Source organism: Zonotrichia albicollis, chromosome 16 (genome assembly GCF_047830755.1).
Source record: "Zonotrichia albicollis isolate bZonAlb1 chromosome 16, bZonAlb1.hap1, whole genome shotgun sequence".
NCBI classification, from domain to species: Eukaryota; Metazoa; Chordata; class Aves; order Passeriformes; family Passerellidae; genus Zonotrichia; species Zonotrichia albicollis.
In genome coordinates, this window is record NC_133834.1 from 7,380,537 (window position 1) to 7,404,240 (window position 23,704).

General features: G+C 39.9%; 1 protein-coding gene across 2 annotated transcripts in view; it reads right to left on the minus strand.

The window, feature by feature from the left end:
• Positions 1-149: 149 nt before the first annotated feature.
• The window catches only part of MOSMO (modulator of smoothened), a 31,252-nt gene continuing 7,697 nt past the window's right edge, over positions 150-23,704 (minus strand). Inside the window, exons 3-5 of one of the 2 annotated variants that reach the window (XM_014267308.3) lie at positions 23,537-23,606; positions 10,678-10,890; positions 150-3,994 (exon numbers count right to left, since the gene is read on the minus strand). In XM_014267308.3, coding sequence (XP_014122783.1) covers positions 3,810-3,994; positions 10,678-10,890; positions 23,537-23,606 — 468 coding nt within the window. In that variant the 3' untranslated portion in view covers positions 150-3,809. The remainder of the gene's footprint in view (positions 3,995-10,677; positions 10,891-23,536; positions 23,607-23,704) is intronic. The other variant, XM_005487342.3, reaches the window with a different exon arrangement.

The window sequence follows — 23,704 nt, forward strand, 5'->3', positions numbered from 1 at the left end:
ACACCTGGGGGGACACACCTGGGGGGACATACACCTGAGAGAGCACACACCTGAGGGGGGGGGGGGGACACACCTCAGAGGACAAACCCCTGTGGGGGGACACCTGTGTGCGGAGCAGGGTTGGTTCCAGTCAGTGCAGCCGGAGGCAGTCGCTTTAGTAGACAATTTATTTTGATAAACTTGCTCAATAACAAAAATACAAGTGAAGAAAATTATGTTCATTTTATACAGTTTGTATTAACATTTGTTCGGAAATCATTAATTGAAAAAATGCTCTAACCAATAGAAAACAACCCTCAGTAAAGGCCGGGGGTGCAGGCGGCGGGCCCGGCCTCGAGCCCAGGCAGGACAGCCCGCCTGCAGACACCATTTCCTTCATTATGTTCATCCTTCACAAAGGTTTTAAAGGACAGCTTCCATTTTCCCGTGTGTGTGTGTGTGTGTCGGGGCAAACAGGAACCTACAGGTGTGTTCTGGAGTGGTTAAACAAGGTCTGGGGAACACAGGGACGGCAGGAGGGCCCGGCTGAGGCAGAGGCCGGGCTCGGAGCGTGGCACTGCCCGTGCCCTCGGTGCACCAACAGCGCACAAACCCCGTTAAATGGTGAGACTGCTGTGTTCTGCGAAGCACACCCTCCCCAGGTCTCAGCCAAACAGCTTCCAGGTGATTATTTCAGCTGAGATCAATGATAACATTTATACAAATTTCCTAGTTTTTCCTTCTGAAGGTATTTTCAGTTTCCAATCTCACGTTTTGTTAGCCAAATAAATGACAAAGTGTGCATAAATTACATTATGATGGGTTGTCAAACCTTTGGGAGGATTTAGAAGCAAAAGAATAAATGGAAATCTCTAGTGATGTATAAAATGAGCTGTCCTTCAAAAAGTTAAAAAATAATGGCTGGCAGAATCAGAAAAGTTTATGTAAACACTTAACACAAAAATGGGATTACCTTTGGAGAAGATTCATATGGAAACATTTGCTTTTCATGAACTGAAAAAGTCTACAGATGTTTAGGCATGTTCAATACGAACTTCCTGTAGTTCAAAACAAAACCTTGTGCAAATAAAACCTATAAATAGTCTTCAGCAGATTTTACAGTGATGCTCTTAGGTATGAAAAGAATGCACACAACTTTAAAACAAAAGTAACAGACATAAGTTTGACAAATGATTGCACCATAAAACAGTGTTTTATATACAGTTTACAAGATATGATTTTCTGCTATAAATTAATACTGTACTATATAGTACTTAGTGACCTTATTAAAAGCAACTGTTGACAGCTGTCTCTTCAATTACTGGTTTGGGTTTTCTAAAATGCATTTGGCCGCATCTATTTCTGGATTTGAAATGCTCAAATATTTAATAAATCTATTTACTAAACCTTTGCTAACATTTAATAATTCATAGCAATAGCACTGGCAGATCAGATCCATTTCCAGTCAGCCAGCCACAGTCTGGGTGTGCTCCAAGATAAGTGTTTTTGTTTGGTTTTTAAAAAATTATTATTGTGATCCCTTTAATCAAAGCCTAACTCCACATGATGTTACAATAACTGAAAGAAATAAGTTGGAGGGGTGGGAAGGGAAAGAAATTTTAGCAGCTTAGAAACTCTCCCCACCCCCCAGCTGTGTTCCAGTCACAAAAATCTTGAACTATTTACAAGTGTAACATTTCTGAAAATGTAATTTATAATCCAAGTTTTAGTGAATACTTTATCTTAGGACACAGTAGTGATAATACCAAAATTTTGAAAGATATCAAGCAGCTGAACCCTGCCTTTTACCTCCACCACTATCACTAGGAGCCTCAGACTGCCCATGCAGATGAAGGCTTAAATTAGGAACCAAATTATAATTATTAAACCATGACTTCCAAGTAAGTGCTTGGCTGTATTTACAGATTAGTACACTTTGGAAAAATTTAGTGATCCATAAACACTCCATTCTGCCTGGGAATGAACTGACTGGAAAAAAGAATTACTTAAAAACCATTCCAGTGGCAAGTTTGGTCAAAAATTTCAAAAGAAAATATACATAAACAAATTACATTTTTGTACTAAAATACCTTGGGTGGGGGAGAGGGAAGAAATGGAGAAAGGCAAGGACCCACTATGGTCTGAATGGCACAGAGTTTAAAATAATTGTGCAAACTGTGTTGCTTTTAAACACTCCAGCTTACCTGGTAAGTGATTATTTTGGAAACTGCTGATTTTATTTTAACATAAATCTCATCCTCAAATGACTGTCTGGTCATTAATGCAGTTCCTCTAGCAAGTTGAATGGAACTGCTCAAAACAGACAATTTTTTGTATTTTGAGAATGAATCTCAGGCAAACTGTGTATTAACAGGAAAACAAATACTGATAGTGCAGGCAGCTTCCCTGGAACGCCAACCTAGTAGTGAATTAAGATGTCTGTGGATTCAATGGTTTATCCTTGTGTTGAAAAATAAAACTACTGTTAGTGAGGAATATTTACTCCAAATTTTGGTGGCCATTAAATCTACATTTAAAATAACAACTTTAGTAAACAAGGCATACATTTTTAACAATTATATTGCTCATTTTTTTGGCAAAGATGAATTAGTACTCAGCTGAAAATAAGTTCATCCATCTTTGCAGTGGGATAGTGTTTGCATTACTTTAAACATTGCATTTTATATGTGCTAAAAGGAATGCTTACCTATGGTGAAATGCTGTGCTTGAACATGTATGAATGCTAATGTAACAATGAAGTAGAAAAAAGAGATTTTTCTGTACAACAGTTGCTAATAATTTAAATAGTGTCAGTTTCCCAAAATTAGGATTTTAAGGTATGACATGATCTCACCTTCTACCCTCATATACAAATAAATTACCATAAAAAGAATTTTAGCTTAACTTAAAATTGCACCTAGAAAGGCATGGGATCGTTTGTACCTATTACAAAAAACTGTTAAAATCAAGGGCTGCTACAAAGAATGAGGTAAACTGAAGACTCTCAGCTATGTGGCCTTCAGAAAAATGGCTTTTTTCTATTGAGTTCTAGTTTTGCACACCACAGTGTTTTGCTAGCAAAGCATTCTGAGTTCTTTTCCAGGAATCATTTGTGTGTATATACATATATATATATATACATATGTGTATATACACACACACACACATACACACACACTGTATACTGCATCAGCAAAATATATATATATTTATATATATATTTATATAAATATAAGGACAAAATCCCCCTCTACAATGTTCCTTAGTGTTTCCTAGAGCTTATGGGGGAGCAGGGGATGTATGTCTTTTTGCTGTTACATACATTGAGAGAACAAGTTTTGATCTATTGGCTTCTTGGTGCAGTAATGCAAGATTGATCCACAATGGTGCCAAAGGCTTTGTTCATCAGAAGGAAGATGTAAAACACTAATCTCCTACACAGCGAGGCCAGCCTCACTTGAGTTCCTCCACAACCCTCTGGTCCACCACAAAGTTCATAAATACTTTGACTTCCGAATTGTGAGACGTTAAAAACGGGAACAGTCAGTAAGGTGGGGCGTTATGCTTGTCAGTGTAAAGCATTCTTCACCAGTTCCTATCACAGTGCAGACCTGACTGCATTGCAGTATGCTCAGGAGATTAGTCAACGTGGTCTGTATTTGGTTATGGGAAAGGCTCTCCTTTTTTTCATCCAAAGTGCATAGTGAGAACGAGTCAAAGCATTCCTCTTTTCAGTCAGTGTTTGATAGTCTGATTTAGGCATCCTCCTGAGAATGCAATTCTGATGTCTTGCTCTTTTCCAAAATAAAGTCCTGCAGTCCAGACATTCATCAGCCAGGTAAACAAACTTTGCCAGCAAATAGAAGTCCCACTATTGTAAAGAAAATGGATAAGACAAACAGTACATACGAAGACCCAACCACTGTGTTATTGGGTAATTTATAGGGTTGACCTCCAACTTCATTGATGTAAAATCCTATTGGAAATATTAGGGCTGCCATACAGAATAGAATCACTGCAAAGAAAAGAGAAAAAAACAGTCACTGCTGTGTTAAAGTGAAAATATTTACCTGTTCACAGAGCGCTCCAGAAAAACAAGTAAAATATCCTGATTGAACTGCAGAGCTGAGATCAGAGCTATCTGAGCTGATAACTTGCTTGCAATGACTGAGTAGGCTTTATGATGCTTTCAGAACATCCCTCATCTACTTCCAAGAAAGACTAAAAGTCCCCAGTTTTGACTGTAATTTCAGTTTAGTTCAGCTCACTAGATCATGAACTCTCTTTACAGAAAAAAAATTGGTAGATACACTTCTATCACATCTCAAAGTTCAGTCATTTATTCTCCAGTTATTTTAAAGTAATTTTGCCCCATCAAGATAAAGTAACATTCAACACTGAAGAAACTTTTTCTATTATCAGTTGTCTTTTTCCAACTGTAGTTGCCCTCTCCCATTCTTCACACATTCATTTTCTGTAAAAGCTTTGCTAAAAATAGAAAACATTCAGATTGTCATTACAGTTTCTTTTAAGATTAAAAGATACCAGTTTCCTAACATTATATGAATGTTTCCTTAGATAATGAAATATCCTTAGAATTTCTCATTGTAATACAATGAAATTAAAGTTTTCTGATTCACTTTAATTTAAGCTTCTTAGTGAAAAACTAAATTCAGACTCTGTGAACAAAGAGACCATGCAATGAGGGTTTTTATTTCACTTCAAACTCATGTAAGTGTTTTGTTCTTGCAACTGACTCTGTGTGAAAGTACAAGAAATCCAGAGCTCCTGTTAAAGAATTACATTACAGATTTCACAGGCCTTCAAGTATCAATAGTAACCAAGATTCCTCACAGCACATTTCAATACCAATCAATTAATCAAATCCAGGAGAGAACACCCAGTCTTGTTTCCCAGATGACAACTTCAGTGTTTCTGTAGCACAGCTTTGGAAAAGTAACCCTGTTTAGTTTGGTTGTAGCTGTGCAGGACTCTACTGTCAACCCAGGCAATGACTTCTAAATCTGGCTCCTCTGGGAGGCAAGATTTTCTTCACAATAAAAAGGATTAGCTTTTGAATTGGTTTGATTGTATATGTATAAGAATATAAAATTGGGGTTTTTTAATCAGTATTAGAATAAAACAAAATTTTATCTGATTCTACCTGTTCAGTCAAGTATTAGCACTTTACTCTTATTTCACTTCTATGTATTTCAGCCTTCTTTCAGACATTATTTACTGTGAGTGGAACATGGCACCACAATACCTATTATTCAACCAAATCCAATTAGATCTGGTGGGAGAGAGGAGCTGAACCTGCTCTGTTGTCTCACCAACCCCACAAATCCACATATCAACATCTTCTGACATGAAGCACAGCTCACCCTGAAGCCTCTCCTAGTCCTCAAACTCTGCCTATTATCTGGCCACACACAAAAAAGAAAACTCAAGCCAAGTTCCAATGCTCCTGCCTGAACAAAGGGCACCATATGCTGAGTTTTTCAGCGTTCTCGTTAACACAGGCTGCTGCTTTTAGTTTGTTAGTAAGGAACACAGGTGCTGTCATTGTCTCCTCTTTCCCTTTTCCACCACTGCAAGACAGAGGAAACCCTGGGGATGCTGTTCCCCACTTGAGCCTCCTTAAAAGTCAAACAAGCAACATCAAAAACCACTGGCAACAGTAATAACCATCCCCTTAATCACCAGCTCCCCTGCAAGAAGTGCTGCAGCTGCTTTTGTTTCCAAAGGTATTTAAAAGAAAATCAGGAGCTTGCCTGTCCCCTTCAGCCTCACCAGAACAAAGTTTCTAGTTTAGTTTCTTTACAAATGAGTTTCTTTACAAATGAGGAAATGATTGGCTGGAGCAGCATCAATATTTTTTAAGGTAGCCTCACTACTGCTCTTCCTCACTAAATACAGATGGTCCAGTTTATCCAGCGACAGTGCCCACACTAAACCCATTTTTAATGTACTCTGTGTATATCCAAGATGAACAGTTTACCACATATTTCATATCTTGGTGCTTATGATTTCCACAGCACAGGTCTCAGCTTTGAGAAACAAACAGTAATATTCTAGAAGATACTGGCCATGATAGATCTGAATTCAGAGTGTCCAAGCAGGAGCTGGGCATAAACAAAGAAGGATGCTTTCATAAACCATGATCCACCTCAGAACATCAGCTGCTCCTTGCCTTCCAAACCACACAAAGCAGCTTTCACAACACCTTGAGGCAAGAGCAGCCAGCCCAGGACCATTCCTGGCTGCCAGTGCCGAGCGGGAAAACCCAGATGTTCCACTGGAGGGCGCTCGTGTCCCGCTCGCACCGTGCCCGCAGCGCAGGGTTGTTCTTCAAAGGGGAAGGGAAAGGGGACAATGAGAAAACATCTGGAACTGCACAGCTGCCACACTGCTGCTCAGTGCCACCTCCTTAGAACAGAACCAAAGACCCAGACACCAGATGTTAAGCATCAAACAATGAAGAAAGTTTTCATCGACACGATTATTGGTCCATGTAATTCCACATTACACAATCTAATCCTTAAAAAATGTTTCCTTTTCTTAATTGTATCTCAAACATCTGAGTCCATCTGAGAAAAGCATGGATTTGTGTTTCTTGAGCCAACCTACATAAGCACAGAAGAGCTTTCAAGTCTGCATCTGAATCATGGCTGTCAAAAACCCCAATTAGTTCCTCTAATTCTTTAGCTTGAAATTGTTTTGAGCATCTAATGACAACTTCAAAAGAAATCTGTTCTTAAAAAAAGGTTTAGTCTTCAGAGGCTCACTGTAATATCTGCTTGCCTCTATAGAGACATCTAACATAGAAAGCAGCACCTGGTACAAATCTTTAATAAGTGAAAAAGCACTTTATTCACTGGGGAACACCAGAGACAGACATTCACAGGATAGCTACTGTTAGTTAAGGATGTGATTATCCTGTCCCATTTTCACTTGCATTCCAAAAAGCAGTCCATTATTGCTCATGAACTTTTAAATCCTCAGGAAAAAAACCAAACCAGTTCCAGACTCTATGGTAATTGCTGGAAAATGGTAGAAATATGATTTTTCTGTCTAGCATCTTCTCTCTTGATACATCTCAGAGAAGCTCCTTATTCAGTAGTAGCAGACACAGAATTCATCTCCTTTCTAGTTGTAGCAGATGGTGAGAGACCTGAATCTGTACAATGTAAACAGATCTTGAGGGAGCTCTTTGAATTCCTGCAATAGCCAAAATTGCAATAACATACATGAGATCAGCTATGTGGCCTCCATGGGGAATAAGCTCTGGACATTTTTTCTATTTATGGAAATTGACAGTATTTGTCTGAAGGACTATGAAAATGACAGCATTTGAGATTTCCACACTTCCACCACTATCCTATCAACTGGAAGATAGAAAACAAACACCCTGAAAAGGACAGAGATTTGCATAAATCTGAAGCAGAGGTAGCAACATAGAAGCAGTGTCAGAGACGTGGAAAAATACCAAAGCCAGCTCGCTCACTTTTTGGCTACCAACTTGAGTCACTATGTGCCAGAGCATAATTAGTGATGAGATTGGTAGAGAAGCTGGGATGGCAAAAGGCAGTTCTGGTATACAAGCAAAGGAACAGCTGAGCAGAGCTTTGCCTGCTACCTACACACCAGGCCCAGCTATGGGTTTGTAACACCCTGTTCATTGAAGAATCACACAAAACCTGGGCAGGGCACAGATGAACACCAACAGGAACCCACTCTCCATTACACTGTATGAGTGTGGTACTACTGAAACACCAGGGATAGTTCTGATGGTATCGATGCCCACAGTGACAATACTGATCATATCAGTAGGAATACTGATCCCTGAAAGTCAATTCTCTACTAAAATGAAGGAAAATCTTCACATTTACCTGTACAAGACTTTTGACACCCATGCAGTATGGCCTGGGGGACAGCAATAGCTCTCCTCTCCACAAAGCTGTTTGCAGAGTTGTCAAAAAGGATAAGTTTCTGTGCAGTAAATCCACCAACAACTGGGGAATCGGGCAAATGCTGTGTTTGTAAATACCCTCTGGGGTGTCTCCCTTCAGAAGTGTACAGAAGAAAGAGAACTGACAGGTTAAACTTCTGTTTTCATGTCTCTTTGCTAAACAAGATCAACAAGACCACTCTCAGCAACACTTCATATTTAAAGGTATGCAGATGAAAAAATTTAGCTGTAGGTATTTATTTGAAAACACCTTGAGTCATCCCAAGATTACAAGCAAAAATTCAATGAAAAATATATGTTGTACAACTGTATATAAATTCCAGCACAAACTGGACAAAAGGACCTCTTACCAGGCTTTCCCTGCTGCTCTCAGAGTTGTAAGGAAAAGGCTGAGCAAAAGGATTCCTTTGCTTCAGATATTTGCTCCAGACCCCCCTGCATTTGAAGGAACAGAGCTGCCAGTCCCAGAGCTCCCCTTGGCAGCCCCAGCAGACTTCCCTGCCTGCCCAGGATAGCACGGCCTGCATTGTGCTCACAAAGTTCTGTGAGAAGATGATCTGCTAGCAGCCTGCACGAGGCCACTGAGTTTTGAAATCACTTGCAGATGAGATGGAATACAAATATGAAGCCTTCCCTACCCCCTTCTAATGAGTTACACATTTTCATCTAAACAGCACTTGGACGTCACAGGAAGGATCTGCTCAGGGTATTCCAAGTTGATTCCACATGGCTGCATAGTCCCTAATACTAACCTACAAATAGGTTGCTAATTTGGGTTGTATCCAATGAACCACAGAAGTCACTCTCAACGACTTTTTGAAAAATCTAGAAATCTTCCTTCTACTCACTCCTATTTTTCAAAATTAATTTTCCTAACAAGTGAGTTCAGAGATAAAATTCCCCATCATCTTTGTTAACAGGAATGCAAAGGTCACAGACTTGTATGTATTGGAGATGAATACCAAAGACATTGAATTTTATAATTTCAGCAACACAGAGATGATATCTTAATAGAATTATGAATAATTCTGACTTGCAAAAGAACAAATTAGTGTGTTTCATTATTAAACATTTCATACCAAGAAGACAAGTGGTGAAATAAAAATGTTCTTCTATACTGAGACATCTAATAATGAACCTGTTGCAAGCCTGAAGAAATCTCTAGAGAAAAAACTCAAAACAAAAAAGCCTTAGGGTACCACTTTTGCAGAACTAATCATCACAGCTGTAGAAAACTAAAGCTGCAGGGATGTGAAGATTTCAGATATTAAAGAAAAACACTGATATCTAGAACTCACACTCTCCCTCTTTACCCAAGAGCTTTTACTCCAGCTCCCTGCAAGCATTTTAACTTTATACAGCATTTTGACTTTAACCCCCCTACCACATACATTAGATACACATGAAATATGTAGAGATAAACAGGTGTACTGGAAAAGTTGGGATGGAATAATCAGTAACACTCAGGTCTGCTATTTTAATCATTCACCAGAAAATAAATGAAAGTCAATCACAATGGATGCAGCATTTCAATAGCTCCATTGTCTGCAGGAGCAGCACTATTAATTTAATATGCTGTGTAGCAACGTTGTCAGAAAGATGGCTTTGATTGTACAAGTACCTCAGTGAAGTACCTTTGTTGAAGCTGAGCACTTTTTAGTATTATTCCCTTCCCCAAAACAAGGTTAAATCTAACTCCTATTAGATATCATTAGGTGTCACAATTCCATTAAACCTTGTTTATGCCCGTGTAAACCACAAACTTGCATTTTCTAGTTAGTGTTCACACTACCTTTAGTGGTTTGTCATAATTCAAGTCAATTTAAAAGCCCTCAGGTTTTGAGTTTTTTCATGCTGTCATCCCCACCATAAAGGCACCATTTCAGAGCTGGGCTAAGCCTGTAACACACACCAAGAAAAGGAAGTTTGAAAGTTATTCCCCTTGCTCATTATAACTGTTTTTTTGCACTGAAGTAGCTATAGGATATGCTTCCCTGTGTGCAAACACAGGGCTGCTGGAGCAGGCTCAGCTGTGAGGAGTTACACTGGTGCGCATGCAGAGCACAATGAAGGAGGCAGAAAAGCTCTGGTACTCCTCCCTCTGGCTAAAGCACGGCTGCAGGTCACTTCTGGAAGCAAAGTCTTGGTGCTGTGAAGCACAGCAGATGCTCTGCAGTGGGCAATCCTCCTGCATAGCCAATTAGGATGCAGACACTGAATAAAGCAGCTGCTGTGAGCAGGAAGCAGAACTGAACCAGCCTCAAACCTGGACGAGGTATTCACGAGACACCTGAGCAAGGACAGGTCACCTCAGATGTACCAACTGCCCCCTCTGCCTCAGACAGGGGAGTTCAGTGATTGCCAGCTGCTAGGATTGTCCTGGATATATGGGAGTGGGGAAGTAGGAAATGCTACAACCACAAGTCAGAACTGACCTCCTCTATCCTTGCTCATTTTCTTAGGTCAATTAATGGTACTGCCCAAGGAAGGTAAAGGGGTCAGGCCTTCCTTTCTTTCACACCATTATTCCCTCTCAATTACAGTCACTTAAGACACCAACCCCTTTATTTCTGAAGACTTACTTTTCCCTCAGATGTGGTATTCAAAGAGAAGGAATGTTTTGCATAGCAGGAGCCCTAAGCAGTTGCTCCTTTCCAACACTATGGTGTATTTCAGACTCCACCAGTTTATCCTGCATACAGGACTGTGCAGTTGAGGTCACTTACTTCCAGTGAAAGCTATCCAGCGGGCATATTTAGTAGCTTCTCTTCGCCAGTGGGAAGCCACCAGCAAACCACATGTGACAGTTAGTGAAATGATTCCCATTATGATGAAAAATAACGTAGTGACCCACTCGGGAGGCAGCCGTGGAGGAATACAGGTCCTGTCACGTCCATGGATGGTTTGACACTGTCGCACAAGGCCAACTGTGAGAGCACCTGAAAACACATAGCAGAGAGGCAAGTAAACTTTCAAAATCCTCTCTGAGGGGCGCTCCATTGCAAACCACAGCTCAGAATTGCCCCAAATAAGGGATTCTTTCTTTGATGAACCTTAGTGAGCCTTTCAAACACGGAGGATGGGGGGCATGCTATAAACATCTGTCTTCATTCCTTCAGCTTGCACGAGCTGAAGTGAGATGGCTGCAAGCTGTAGCTGGTTCCTGAGTGGCAATCAAGGTCTAATCAAAGGGATAAAGCACTGCTAATAAAGCCTGCCAATATCTGCTAACGTGGTAGCTGACTTGCATAGAGGATCACTCCCTCATCTGTGCAGGATGAAGTACTTTTATAGTCTAACAAAATGAGTTGCAGCCTCCCTAAAATGCATTTAATTGTCTAATATCTTTTTCCCTCATTTGTAAGTACAGCTTTAAACCTCTCACTCTTGCAGCAGAATCTGCATTTGATTTATGTATGATTTTAAAAACATTTCAAAGCCCCCACTTCTTGACAGTAACTCATTAAAAAGAGTCCCTCCATGCAAGACTGATCGATCCTTTTGATTGCTAACAAGAGTTACTACACACAGAAATTGGGATATCTACAGAAAAGATCTATCAAAAAGATCCTAGGAAAAGGATAAGATTGGTACAGGAACCATAAAATTTAACCAAAATGATGTATTGTCTGTTAAATAATAATTTAAAAAAATTTTCTTTTAAATCTAAGTCAGTGCTTTTGAGACTCATAAAGAAGCCTTTAGTGAGCTTTAATAATGAAGTTATCTTTCTAACCCAAATTTAACATGGAAGATTAAGATCCATTTCTTCCAGTGTCTCTTAAACATTAAGTTCTAGATTTCTCAATTTTGTCTTTTTTTTTCTGAACTGTTGTCCTAAATAATCACAATTTTCCTTTATCTACATTAGAAGCAAAACCTAAAAGTGGACAGCATTAGAGTCAACTTCTTTCTCCACAAATTACTTCAAGTAAATATTGTTTCAGTTGACCTGTTTCAAATAAAAAGAGGACAACTTAGACACAATTACTGTAAGAATGGGAAGCTTAGGTTTACCATGTCCTTTGGAGGGAGAAACATCTATAATACTTTCTAGCCTCTTTTTGGGGAAAGGAAAACGTGTGAAACAAAGGAGAAAGCCAATAGTCAAAAGATTAACCAGTCCTAGCATGCACCTCCTGGTACCCTGGAGCCAATTTCTACAGATCCTCTCTGCTCACACCTGAGCCATGAGTACCAGCAGCATCAGCCTCTGAGCTTAGAACTGCTGGGTTAGCAGGCAGCAGATAATGTTTTATTAGATGTTTAGAGTCTTATTAAATATCCCTTCATATCCCAAGGGATGAGAAGAACCAAAAGCAAAACCATTACTGAACCTGTTCTGTTGAAGTATTGTTACTGCATTTGTTCAGACTACAAAATTTCAGTCTTATTCAAATATATCCTTTTAATTACACATCCATTGAATGAAAGAGTCAGGGATGAATTTTCAGCCAAAAACTGAACAACTACAAAACCGATAAAGCTGGCATTTTGTACTCCAGATTCACAGCAATCACAGCATTGCTGTGCACCAAGATCACAAACCTGAGCCAGGGTTACACAAGCAATAATCCTGCCCAGCTCCACGCCTGCACAGTGCAGTTTTTACAGGAACTGCTTCTCCTCCATAGCTTGCAATGTTTTCATTGCCCATCAGCTGCTGGGACAGAGGGGAGATGTGTCCTTAAATGTCAAGCTCCCTGGAACACACACACTGCAGAAGCTCACACAAAACACTGAGCAGTTTCCTGTAGTTTGGGGATAAAGAGGCCATTCACTGCAGCATCATAGAACAGGAAATTAATCCCAATCACTGTGCAAGACCAGGATTTAACAACAATTTTGCTATCCTTACAGCAGAAGTCAGTTTTTTCTAAACTGCAATTCTAATCAAAGAATGACTTCATAAAAATGACATCATACACTCAATAGATGTCTCTGAATTCAAAGACCTCTCCTGACTTCAGTGGCAATAATTTAGTGCATTTTTAACTTTGGGAAAAGCAGCAATGATAAGAGTCACTCTGCTGAACATGGTTCCATTTTATTTCTTAACTGAAACTGAAAAACAGCTGCTGTAGATGAGCATGTATAAGCAAGAGACAACCATTTCATTTTGTACATACAATTTGCAGTATTTATATTGAAGGTATTTTTCAACTAACAAGAGCACACTTAACATGTCAGATTCAGAGAGAACCAAAGCTAAGCCCAGAAGTGCCATTTCTAGAGGAAACAGAAGAGAACTCCATCTTGAACTATTATTTTTAATGCAATTTCTCTTACTATCAGCATCTACTGCTCTAAAAGGTGATTAAAAAAACCCCAATAACCACCCAAACAAAAAAAACCAGAAGTGAAAATGAAGAAAACAAGAAAAAAAATCTCTGAATTGTGAGTACCACAGTAGCATTCCTTCTTAATACACAAGGATAACTGCAAGAAACCATTCAGGGATTTTTTTTGTGGTTTTTTTTGTGTGTTTTTGGGTTTTTTTTGTTTGTTTGTTTTTTGTTTTGTTTTTTAAATCAGAGTTTTAAAATGTCAGCAATTAAATTTCAGTATCTGACATTTTGGAGGAGATATACTGAGCTGTATGGTTAAGCTCTTTCTAGCACATACACAGTATTTTTTCTTAACTCTGCTTTATGGATTACAAATCTGAAGTCAATATACTCCATATTTAAGGTTTTGAACCTTGAGTTTGCAGCCTCTAGGGAGCCAAATGGAGGGCAAGAGGTCTGTGAACCATTTCCAAAGGTTTCACAAAGATAACTGGAAAATCAACCTCATTATGTGTTCATAAATTCAGTTAAAGTTCAAGTTGACTACGTAGGAATACCTCACTTGTGTGCATAAACTGGGAACAAGAAATGAAACCTCAGGGCTCATCCCATAGTGACAATCTGTTGAATTCAGACTTCAAAAGAAGTCTCTGGTGTGGAAAAACAGTATTCATTTGCCATGAAATTCAAAAGAAGAGCATGTTTATATGGTATTTTATTCTGTTGGTTCCATTCTGAAGCAATCAAGCAAACAGTTGCCAGGGAGCTGCAAAGTTGTTACAGAAAATCTTGTTTCCCCTTATGTAGTCTATCATTGAAAAGAGGGACAGAGATATAAAATTGCACAGAGTCCTTCTGCCTGTAGTCAGAGAACAGCTCAACAGCCCATCTCAAATCAATCACCAAGTTCCACCGAGATCCATAACTAAAAGGTTTTTAAGTCACCCCTCAGAACTACTTCAGCATAATTGCTGAAAATCTAAGCACCTAACACAGGTATGGAACAAACAGCACAGCTAATGCCAGTGGATTAGGCAGCAGAAAGATGGATCCAGCCCTAAACATTTGCAGTGCAGTAAACACAGCTGCCCCCAGCTCCCACAGCCTGGCTCAGCCCTCGGGAGCCCCAGAGAACCCCGAGGTGCAGGGGCTGCTCCCCTGCCTCTCTCCCCAGAGCTTCTGGGACTGCCATTATTCAGGTCAGTACAGCTACAGCAGGGGGTGATTGGGATAGATAGGCTAATTACTAAAAATGAAATTCGACCTTTATCAAATCAGAGAATGCTGCACTGAGTAAATGTTACTGAAGTGGTCCTTATTCTTTTCCAGTAAATCTATTCCCTGAAGTGCCAAAGCATTTCTAACACATTAAAAAACCTCTCAGTAATGACAGTCTGTGTATAACCAGGGCTCCAGTTAATTTCAGAGAAAGATTTTGTGATTATCCAACTCCTCAAAACCACCAGTAATGCTCATTTTTCAACACTGCATATTTTTACTAGAATCACCTATTTAACAATTAAATTTCACAAAACCATTGAGGAAAAGAGGGGGAAGGGCACCAAACCAAGGAAAGGCAAGCCCTGATTCTCCCCCCTGGTGCAGATGTGCGGCTGCCAGGGAGCCGACCCCCAAGTCCCACTCCAGCCCCGCGGTGCTCTGCCATCCCTCTCTTGTTTCCCTGGTAACTACAGAGCCACCACAGAGGAATCACACTCTACAGAGAGAAACAAAGATTGCTGCAGCCCTTTAACTCCCCCTCCTCTACATCACTTCTGAATTATTAAAAGTGGCACAGCGAGAGCACGGCTGGAAAGCAGCAGCATAATAATGGCCACTGAGATGTTCAGTGTTCATCTGAGTGCCAGGCACACGGGACCAGGTGTGCCAGATGGACACAGGAGAGGTGCCACTGCCAGGAGGGGCTCACCACAGCACAACAAATAACTAATATGGTAAAGGCAAGATGCAGTGAATAAGGTGGGGCTCAAATGTTAGGAGGTCCCAGAGCTGAGCAGCTATGCTGACTACATGAACCTCCAAGGCACAAACCCTCAGAACTGCTCTAGCTCAGCCTGGAGCTTCTCCTCTGCACTCCCCTACTGCCCCAACTTAAAAATTAGTTGAGTCTTTACCATCATTTTATACAAAATGCTATTCCTTGGGTTTAAATGCATCTGCAACCCCTTATATTCCTTGACAACACTTCCTTACTTCTACTTCCCATACATCAACCACATCCTTAGCAAAATGCTCTATGCTAACATTTAATAAGTATTATGGCCAATCACCGAGTTCCACCGAGATCCATAACTAAAAGGCCAATATGCCTTGTGAGGGGGTTAAAACTGGAACTGCCCCTGGAGAGCCACCTGCTCTCCCTCCCTCACTGTCCTGATGAGATGGGGTGGTGCTGCTGGAAACGCCAGTTGTGACTGGCAGACAGTTCCTACCCAAAGGAGAGACTTTAGTGTACTGTGGACTTATTAAACCATCTTTGCTAAGTGAAGAGCACAGGTTAGAGGTTCCTTAATGAGGTGCTGGTGACATAAATCTTGAGCACTGCCAGTGTGGCAAGGACACTGCAAAGTTTTATGTTTTAGTAATGAGCACAGTACATGGAGCTGTGTTATTTGGGCACACTAAAACATTCATTGCTGCTGGTTAGGTAACAGTCACATGCCAGGGAATGACATATGTGAAGTTAAGGACACCTCAGTTAAGCCATTCCCAGTAACTCTCACTGGGCCACAGACAAGGACAGCTTGGTTTTGGAAAATTTCTAAGCTCAATTCAGCTGATAAACTTGAATGGGAAAAGGTGCAGGTCCATCTAAGAGGAACAGGCTCCAGCAATAAGCAGAGTTGTAGCTTGTTGCCCATCCAAGTGGAAACTTGAAAGGTCTAAAGAAAACACAGTGATTTGGTTATGGCAGACTAATTCTAGGTACCAGTGTTAAGGATAACCATCAAGTTGGCATTGGCCAGCTTGCCTTTAACATGTTTGCTGCTCCCTGCCTGCAACCCAGCTCTCTGACAGAAGACTGATTTCAATGTGAGTGAAGCACAGCTGAGGAATTTCTGAGAGGAACAAACAACACAGCATGGAAAGAACAGTTCCAATGCACCTACCCCTATAGGAAACAAGGAGGAGGGACTTCCAAGAAGAAAATTTTCAAAGTCATCAAAGGAATTTGGCAGTTGAAGTGGGATGTTTCCCATTCTTACATATGGAATTTATTTTCCTGCAACAGGCGCTTGAAGGGATGTTGCTGTACAAAGGGGGAAGAGAGAATGACTTCTTTAGGTTTATTTATATGTGTTTTGTTTTGGGAAAAATTTCTATGAATTCCATAGTCTAGGTAGTAGTTTCTTGGAAACAGAGGGCTCTCCCTTCTGCCTTTCCCAAAATCCAGGGAACTGACAGTACTGATCCTTCCCTACCACAGTCTTGGAGGTACTCCATACAGTTAATTCTACTTTTCCAGTGCAAAACTGCATTAGAAATCAGGCCCTGTAGCTCTTATGAGATTAGCCATGCTCAGAATAAGCAATGCAAGGGTTAGGGGAAAAGTTCTGCCTCTGTGGGATAGGCACCACCTCTGGTGTGAAGAGGAAAGAGATAACAGCATCCTGCTGGTTTGCAAAACCAAGGAGGAAAAAAGAATTAACAATGCTGGGGAAGACACCAGATCCTGTACAGCAGGGCCCATGTTGTAAGAGACAAACAGAATCATGGGGTCTCTGCAAGTCAGGTCCCACGGAATGAGGGCCACAGGCACAGCTCACAGAACTGCTCTGTATCTACAGCTGTTCAGTTACAGCCTTGTAAATTATGGTCCTCATCTCAATTTTCAACCTTGACCCACAAAATCAATTTTTAAAAGTTTACAGCCTCAAATACATCATATCAGAGCATTTTTAAAAACAGCATATACACATAATTAACTGCAACTAAGTAACTATATGCAAGTTGAACACCTTGTCTTCCACATTTGTGTTTCAGTCAATGTAAGACAACACAGCAACTGAGTAATACCTGGGTAGGTATAAAGGGTATATAAAAGAATCAAAATATAAGATAAGATCAACTGCCAGTCTCTAATAAAGTATGAGAATACAAGGTCTGGTACAGTTCTTACAAACATAATTACTTCTTTGGTGAGGAATGGAGGTTGAGTAGCTGCTCTTTAGCACTTGTGCTGCTAAAATAACTCTGAGGTTACCATGCAAGTACAGTGCTCAGGATGCAGCAGAACAGATTGATTCTCTCACTGCGGATGTTCAGTGCTTTGTTCAGGTAATAGATTAACAGGAAACCAAGACCCACTAAAATGAGATTTATGAATGTTAAAGGATGATCTGCAGGAAGGCTGAAAAGAAGGATGAGCTGCAAAGGCACATAACAGAATAGTTCAAAACAAACAGACTATAAATTATCTTTCCCACCTTTTGTATGCCAAATCTTATGCTTTTGGCCTTCATTCCAATTTGTCTCTCAAATCCTCTAACAGGTATCATAACCCTGGGAAAATAGCTTTGGAGTTTCTCACCTTGAAGAAGGCCAGATGCAAGATCAATTCATACACCCACCGAATTTCTATTGGTATGAAGCAAACAGCTAAAAAAATATTTATACTATATTAAAAGTCAGTTTTTAATAAAGACCTAGATTTACTTGTGAAGTTCCTGTTACATCTAGAGGGCCTCTTTTAAGAACCTTGTTGTAAGAGTCCTTGTTGTAAGAGTCCTTGCTGTAAAATTATGTTATACAGCCTCTTATTTCTCTTCTACTCCATTTATCCCCTTCTCTCAAATTTGATGCTCTCTTCCTTCCAAAGCAACTTTGAAATGGATCATCCTTTTTGCTCTAAAGGATGTTTACTTGCTTCAGGAACAAAATATTCTTAAAAATATTCATACAGGTGAGGTAATATCCCTGGCTTCAAACACAGCTTATGTTAGCCATGAGGAACCTACCAATTTATCTATATTTAATAATCTAATTTCCAGATAACTGAACTTATTAGGTAGCATTTTTAGTACTCCTTAGAAATCTTACTGACTTCTAAAGAGAAGAATTCCAAATTTTAAAGTCTAAAGCCAGTGTCCAAGGAGTTGTGGTATATTAGCAGAAAAGCCTGCCTTGCTGCTGAAGAACATCTGGTGCCAAGTTGCCTCACAAATTTTCAATTCTGTGTTTGTATCATGCCTAATGCAAACCAAATCCTCCCTCCACAAAACCCACAGTCTTCACCCTCCCTCTTCCTTTCCCAAGGAAAAAAAATCAGGGGCCATCTATTGAGAAAGACTTACACATATTAGAAAAGTTTATTACTACAGATGACAATCATTATGATACATTAGTTCTAAGAGATGCCTAAATTGCAGACATTTGGACTAATAAAAAGTGAGCTTATTTCTGAATTCTAGTAACTTTCAATGCCCTGCTGCTTGTGCATTGAGTCTACTTAATGTTTTTTTAATTTTGCAACCCCTCTCTTTTTTAGATTTTTTTTGGTGATGGATCACCAGACTCTAAGAGCTCCCCTCGGGCACTAATGCAGAACAACTCTCCTGACACAACAAAGGCTGTGTGTTCTCACATATCATTGCCAAGAAATCTGCCTGTGCTGAAGGTATTCTTTCCTTCAGAAGAAGGTATTCATTCCTGCTTCAGAAGACAGCATTAATTAAATGCTGGTTAAAAGGACCTCTAATAAGCTGCATCCTTCTGGTTGTTTATTTTCTAACATTATAAGCATTTTCACAATGGAACAGTTTTGTCAGTGACTAGAATCTTTACAGTTTCAGAAGTTGCAAGGGCCTGGGAAAAAAGAAAGAACTTTCCTAAAATAAGAAAGCAATGTTTTATTTAGTATAAAACACAAACAAAGAATCTAGTTATTTCCATTTTCCTCCAACCAAAGTAGAGCTACTCAAAATTGACAAAATTCACTAACTAAAAAAAGAAAGATCAAAGGCAGTGTCAATATTTAAAAGTGATTTTTTGAGTCAGCCATACCATTTTATGCCATATGTTCAGCTGAAAGCCACAAGCTATGACACCCACAGCTGTTCTGCCATTTAACATCTGATGAGTTTGTGTTCTTTTTAACAGTTAGTTATGTTTGGCTTGAGACAGAGCTGTAAAATGATACCTCTTTATCCAGTACACCATAAACCCTGCCCCAGCCTTCTCAGAAGTGTTCTGCTCAGCACCTGCAGCTGCAGGGGTGATGTGCAGCTCTCTGGGGCTGCAGCACCAACAGCAGGCAGTGACATGAGGTGGCTGGGCTGGCACAGCAGTGGCAGCACCAGGGTTTGCCATGGGATACAACAAAACACATCCAGAACAACACAGGAATTCTGGATCTCTCAGTGCAGCGATCACCTTCCACACAGGTGTTTTATAAGATGGTCTGTTCACAGGCTGCCAACAACTGGACTTCAGAGCCCTCCATTTTAACTCCTGCATATCCAAAAGCATAATTTCCCCAAGTTAGCTGAGTTATAAACTTATTAGATATGTTCAAGCAGATCAGGACAGATACACCAAAGTTCCCAAACCACACCAAATAAAGTACCCTATTGCTGTCCCTCTTTTTTATTCATGGAGAGAAAATAACTCTCAACCTTCCGTGTTACAGCCTAAAGCAACTTCTCTAACATAATGACAAAAGCAATCAAGGTAGGGGGAGGATTCAGGTCCTGGCTCTGACTTCAAGACTGCTTTTGCATTTTAACAAATTAAATTCATGACGAGTAAGGATCATCTTCCTCTGTCAGACATAACTGTTGTGCTTTGCACTGATCTCAGCTTGCATCAGACATGCTCCAAGGACACCCACTGATCTGGCTCCTCCATGGCCTCATGAATCACCCAGTGGTGAAGGTGAAAAGAGAAGTGCTGAAATGCATGTTGGCATTTATATGGTTAGAAACACCTTATGTGCTTCAGTGTTCGCCTACACCTGAGCACAGCCTTCTCTTGGTCCACTACTGAGAGAATATTTTAGGACCAGATTACCTGAAAGTACAACAGACTATGCTAAATAAAGAACAGAACATTCAAACCCCAAACCAAATGTACTAACAATTGTGGCAGTTTCTTTACAGCACATGGCAGGATTGTATTTATAGCAACGAGGACATGAGAAGGGAGGTTTGCAGGTAGAAGTAATCCTTCATTAAAACCACCAGAAAAACTGGAAAGATTAAGCACATTTCTGGTCTTGCAAGTCCTTCCTTGGACACACAGGTTACCAACATTGTACTCACTGGGGTATACAAGATCCTGTCTTTGTCTACTAGACTTGCTTTTTTCATAAGGCACTTTTATCAACTGAAGAACAGCACCTATTTACCCAAAGAATGTATTTCATTGCAACTGGAACAGTACTTCCAGTAAAATAAAACTTAACCTCAGTTTTTATTCCTAAAGGCACTTTCTAACTGTTGCCAAATCTGTGTATGACATGCTTGTAACAACTGGGAATACAGGTTAAACTGCACTTTAAATAGGGATTAGGTACAGGGCCAAGATTTTATTGTGTACAAGTAACACTTCATGTGCTGAAAGACAGACTGAGATATAGCTTAACTACATCCAAGCTGTCCTTCAGGACTGCTGGCACACAGCTTCCTGGCTAATTAACATTTTAAGCCCCCACAAATACAAAAGGCAAACTGGAAAACAAACCAAACCAAACTCCAACCTTATTCTGCAGTAATAATTCTCAAATGTAGGCATTTACTAGCTGTTCACATCACAAAGAAAATATTAAAAACAAAGAACAATAGGAATGCAGGAAGCATAATCAGGATTTATCCTGAAGTACGTATTTTCTTATTGCTTTTGCTAGGGCAAGTCCTTGTTTTAGAAGCCTGCATAATTTAAGCCTGAATTATTTAGGCAATTAACAGGTGCTGTCTGTGTGGTGATAACACTTTCTCCCTTATCACAAATTGGCATCTACAAAAATAGACTGTTAGAGTCTGGAGAGTTCTCTTACATTTTTTTTTACTAGTATAGGAGAAGACAGACCATTCCTGAACAGTTAAATTTGCACTTCACTGAAGTAAAATACCATTTTATTGAAACAAGGAGTAGGACTGTTCTTGAAAAGCAACCAAATGTTATATAGTGCTCCAAAGAACGTATCTGTTAACAGATGTTTATATACAGTTGTTATATTGACGTTTTGAAACAGATTCACTCTAATTTTAGATTTTATATAAACAACCAAGAGATCCTCTGTTCTTATCACCAACTTCATCTTACTGAACATCTACTTACAGGGAACATTTACTTCAGATTACATTGAGCATAAGTCAACAGACTTCTGTTTGTGAAACAGCAACTGCTACTTCTGGCCTTTACTCTCTTTATTTTACCATTTTTCATGTATTAAACTTCAGCATGCTTCTTGAAATTGGTGAGTGACCCAGCAATATTCCACTGAAAGAATTTATGGGACCACATTAAAAATTCCAAGCCTTTCAATCTCTTCAAGTTTCCTGTACAATCTTGTTGCATAGTTTTTAAATTGAATTAAGTGTGGGTTTAAAAAACAAAGTGAAACATGCTTCTTCCCACGAGTTTCTACGATGGAGAGCACATCATTAACGCACGAATTTAGGTGCACAATTCATTTCAGAATGCAATTCAACCTAAGGAAAAGAAAAAAGTTCTTTCTTCACCCTTGTGACTTCTCTTCCCCCACAGCATGAAACGCCTACAATGCTCCTCACATCAACAGGCACAGAGGAAGCAGCAGTGCCTTTTCTCTTCTACAAGAAAGGAAATCAGATTCTTCCACTGTTGCAGTTCTGGAGCTGACACTTCCACTGACCGTGGGAATACTGCTGGATTACTGTCGATGATTGAGAAAAAATTCTCTCTTAATGCTCAACGTAGAGTATTTCTCTTTTGTACAGAGAAGATCAAATATATCAAAGAAAATTTTCAAGTCAAACAAGTCACCCACTATAGAGAAGTCATTCTTTCGGAAGCGTGAAGCCCATGACAACCCTTTATGAGCTTTCTTCACTTTACTTTGGTATAAAGACATTACAACTAGAGGTTGTTAATGTTTGATACATTAAACTCACACTGATGAAGTCACAGACAAAACCATTCCCCCTTACTTGTATATTTGCCCTGCTTATCAACAAAGTCAGGATCCCTCTCATTTCTGTGTATACAAAGATTTTATTGCAGACCTTAGTATATAGGCCATCAATTTGAGAAAAGTATGAAGAATCTAGGTTCAAAGCAGCTCTTCTGAAATATTCACAGCAAAGCTCAGAGGTACACTGAATGATCATATGTCCTGTCCTGATCCCTTAAAATACAACTAAATTATTTTGCTGCCAATAGCAGAAAGCAGTCAAAGCAAGAGAAGTGGAAACCACTTCAGATCAACCTGAGTGAAAGGAAAGCCCAGGAATAAGAACTGCAAGAAAACTAACTGGGAAGCTGGCTCCATGATGAGCACTACAGAAATAACCTACCTGACTTTACTGTCTATGAACAGTGTCATTTGATTATTAAATTCTTGGATGCACCAAGCTCAGAGACAGCCCAGCCCTTTTAATGCAGTGTGCAGACAATGGCACAGAGAATTGCTCACCACCAAGTAAGTTCAAGGCCAAATGTGAACTGTCTTCAACTGGACAAGTATTTAAACATCCAAGTGGGGCATTAATCACTACACCTGGAGAGACTGTCATCCTTAATGATCCCAAAGTGCTTTGTAATTTATGGCAGAGAGCTGCAGCTCCCATGAGGTTTTTGGGTAGCAGCCAACTGTTGCCTATTGCACTGGGCTGTGCTGGCTTTGAACACTGCAGTGAATCACTGGGAGGCTTTTGCTGTCCTCACAAGGGAGCATTTTAGATCAGGCCAAGGACCCAGATGGAACAGACTGAGTATGTTTTACCCAAAGACAGGAACCAGGCTCTACACACACTCTGTGAATTTTGAACCTCAGCTCTTAGCAGCAAGTATTTCCTACTGGATTAGCCCATCCCACACACAAACCATCACAATCAGACATTTCCTAGGGTACCCAAGAGACCAAACTCTTGCATCAACTCTACTTACAAAATTTAAAATATGTATACAAGACAATACATCAGACAGGAAACAAAATTATATCAGAGGAATAGCCCAGAATTTTCACACTGAGAAGGGATATAACCTGTGACCATTGATTCCATACAGATCCCTACAGAATCAGGCCAGTGCTTTGCCAGCCTGGTTTGTTTCCCTTCTCTTTAAAACAGACACGTACCCTGCACAGATCCTCTTCTTGGCCATATCTCCAGTTTTTCAGATCTGTGTATATCTCCATCAGTCAGAGGCTTGGGGAAGAAAAGTGAAATTGAGCAAAGCAGCTGGAGCATACATAAGGGGATTGCTGCAAAATTATCAAAGAACTTTTTCCCTGCATATAGCCCTT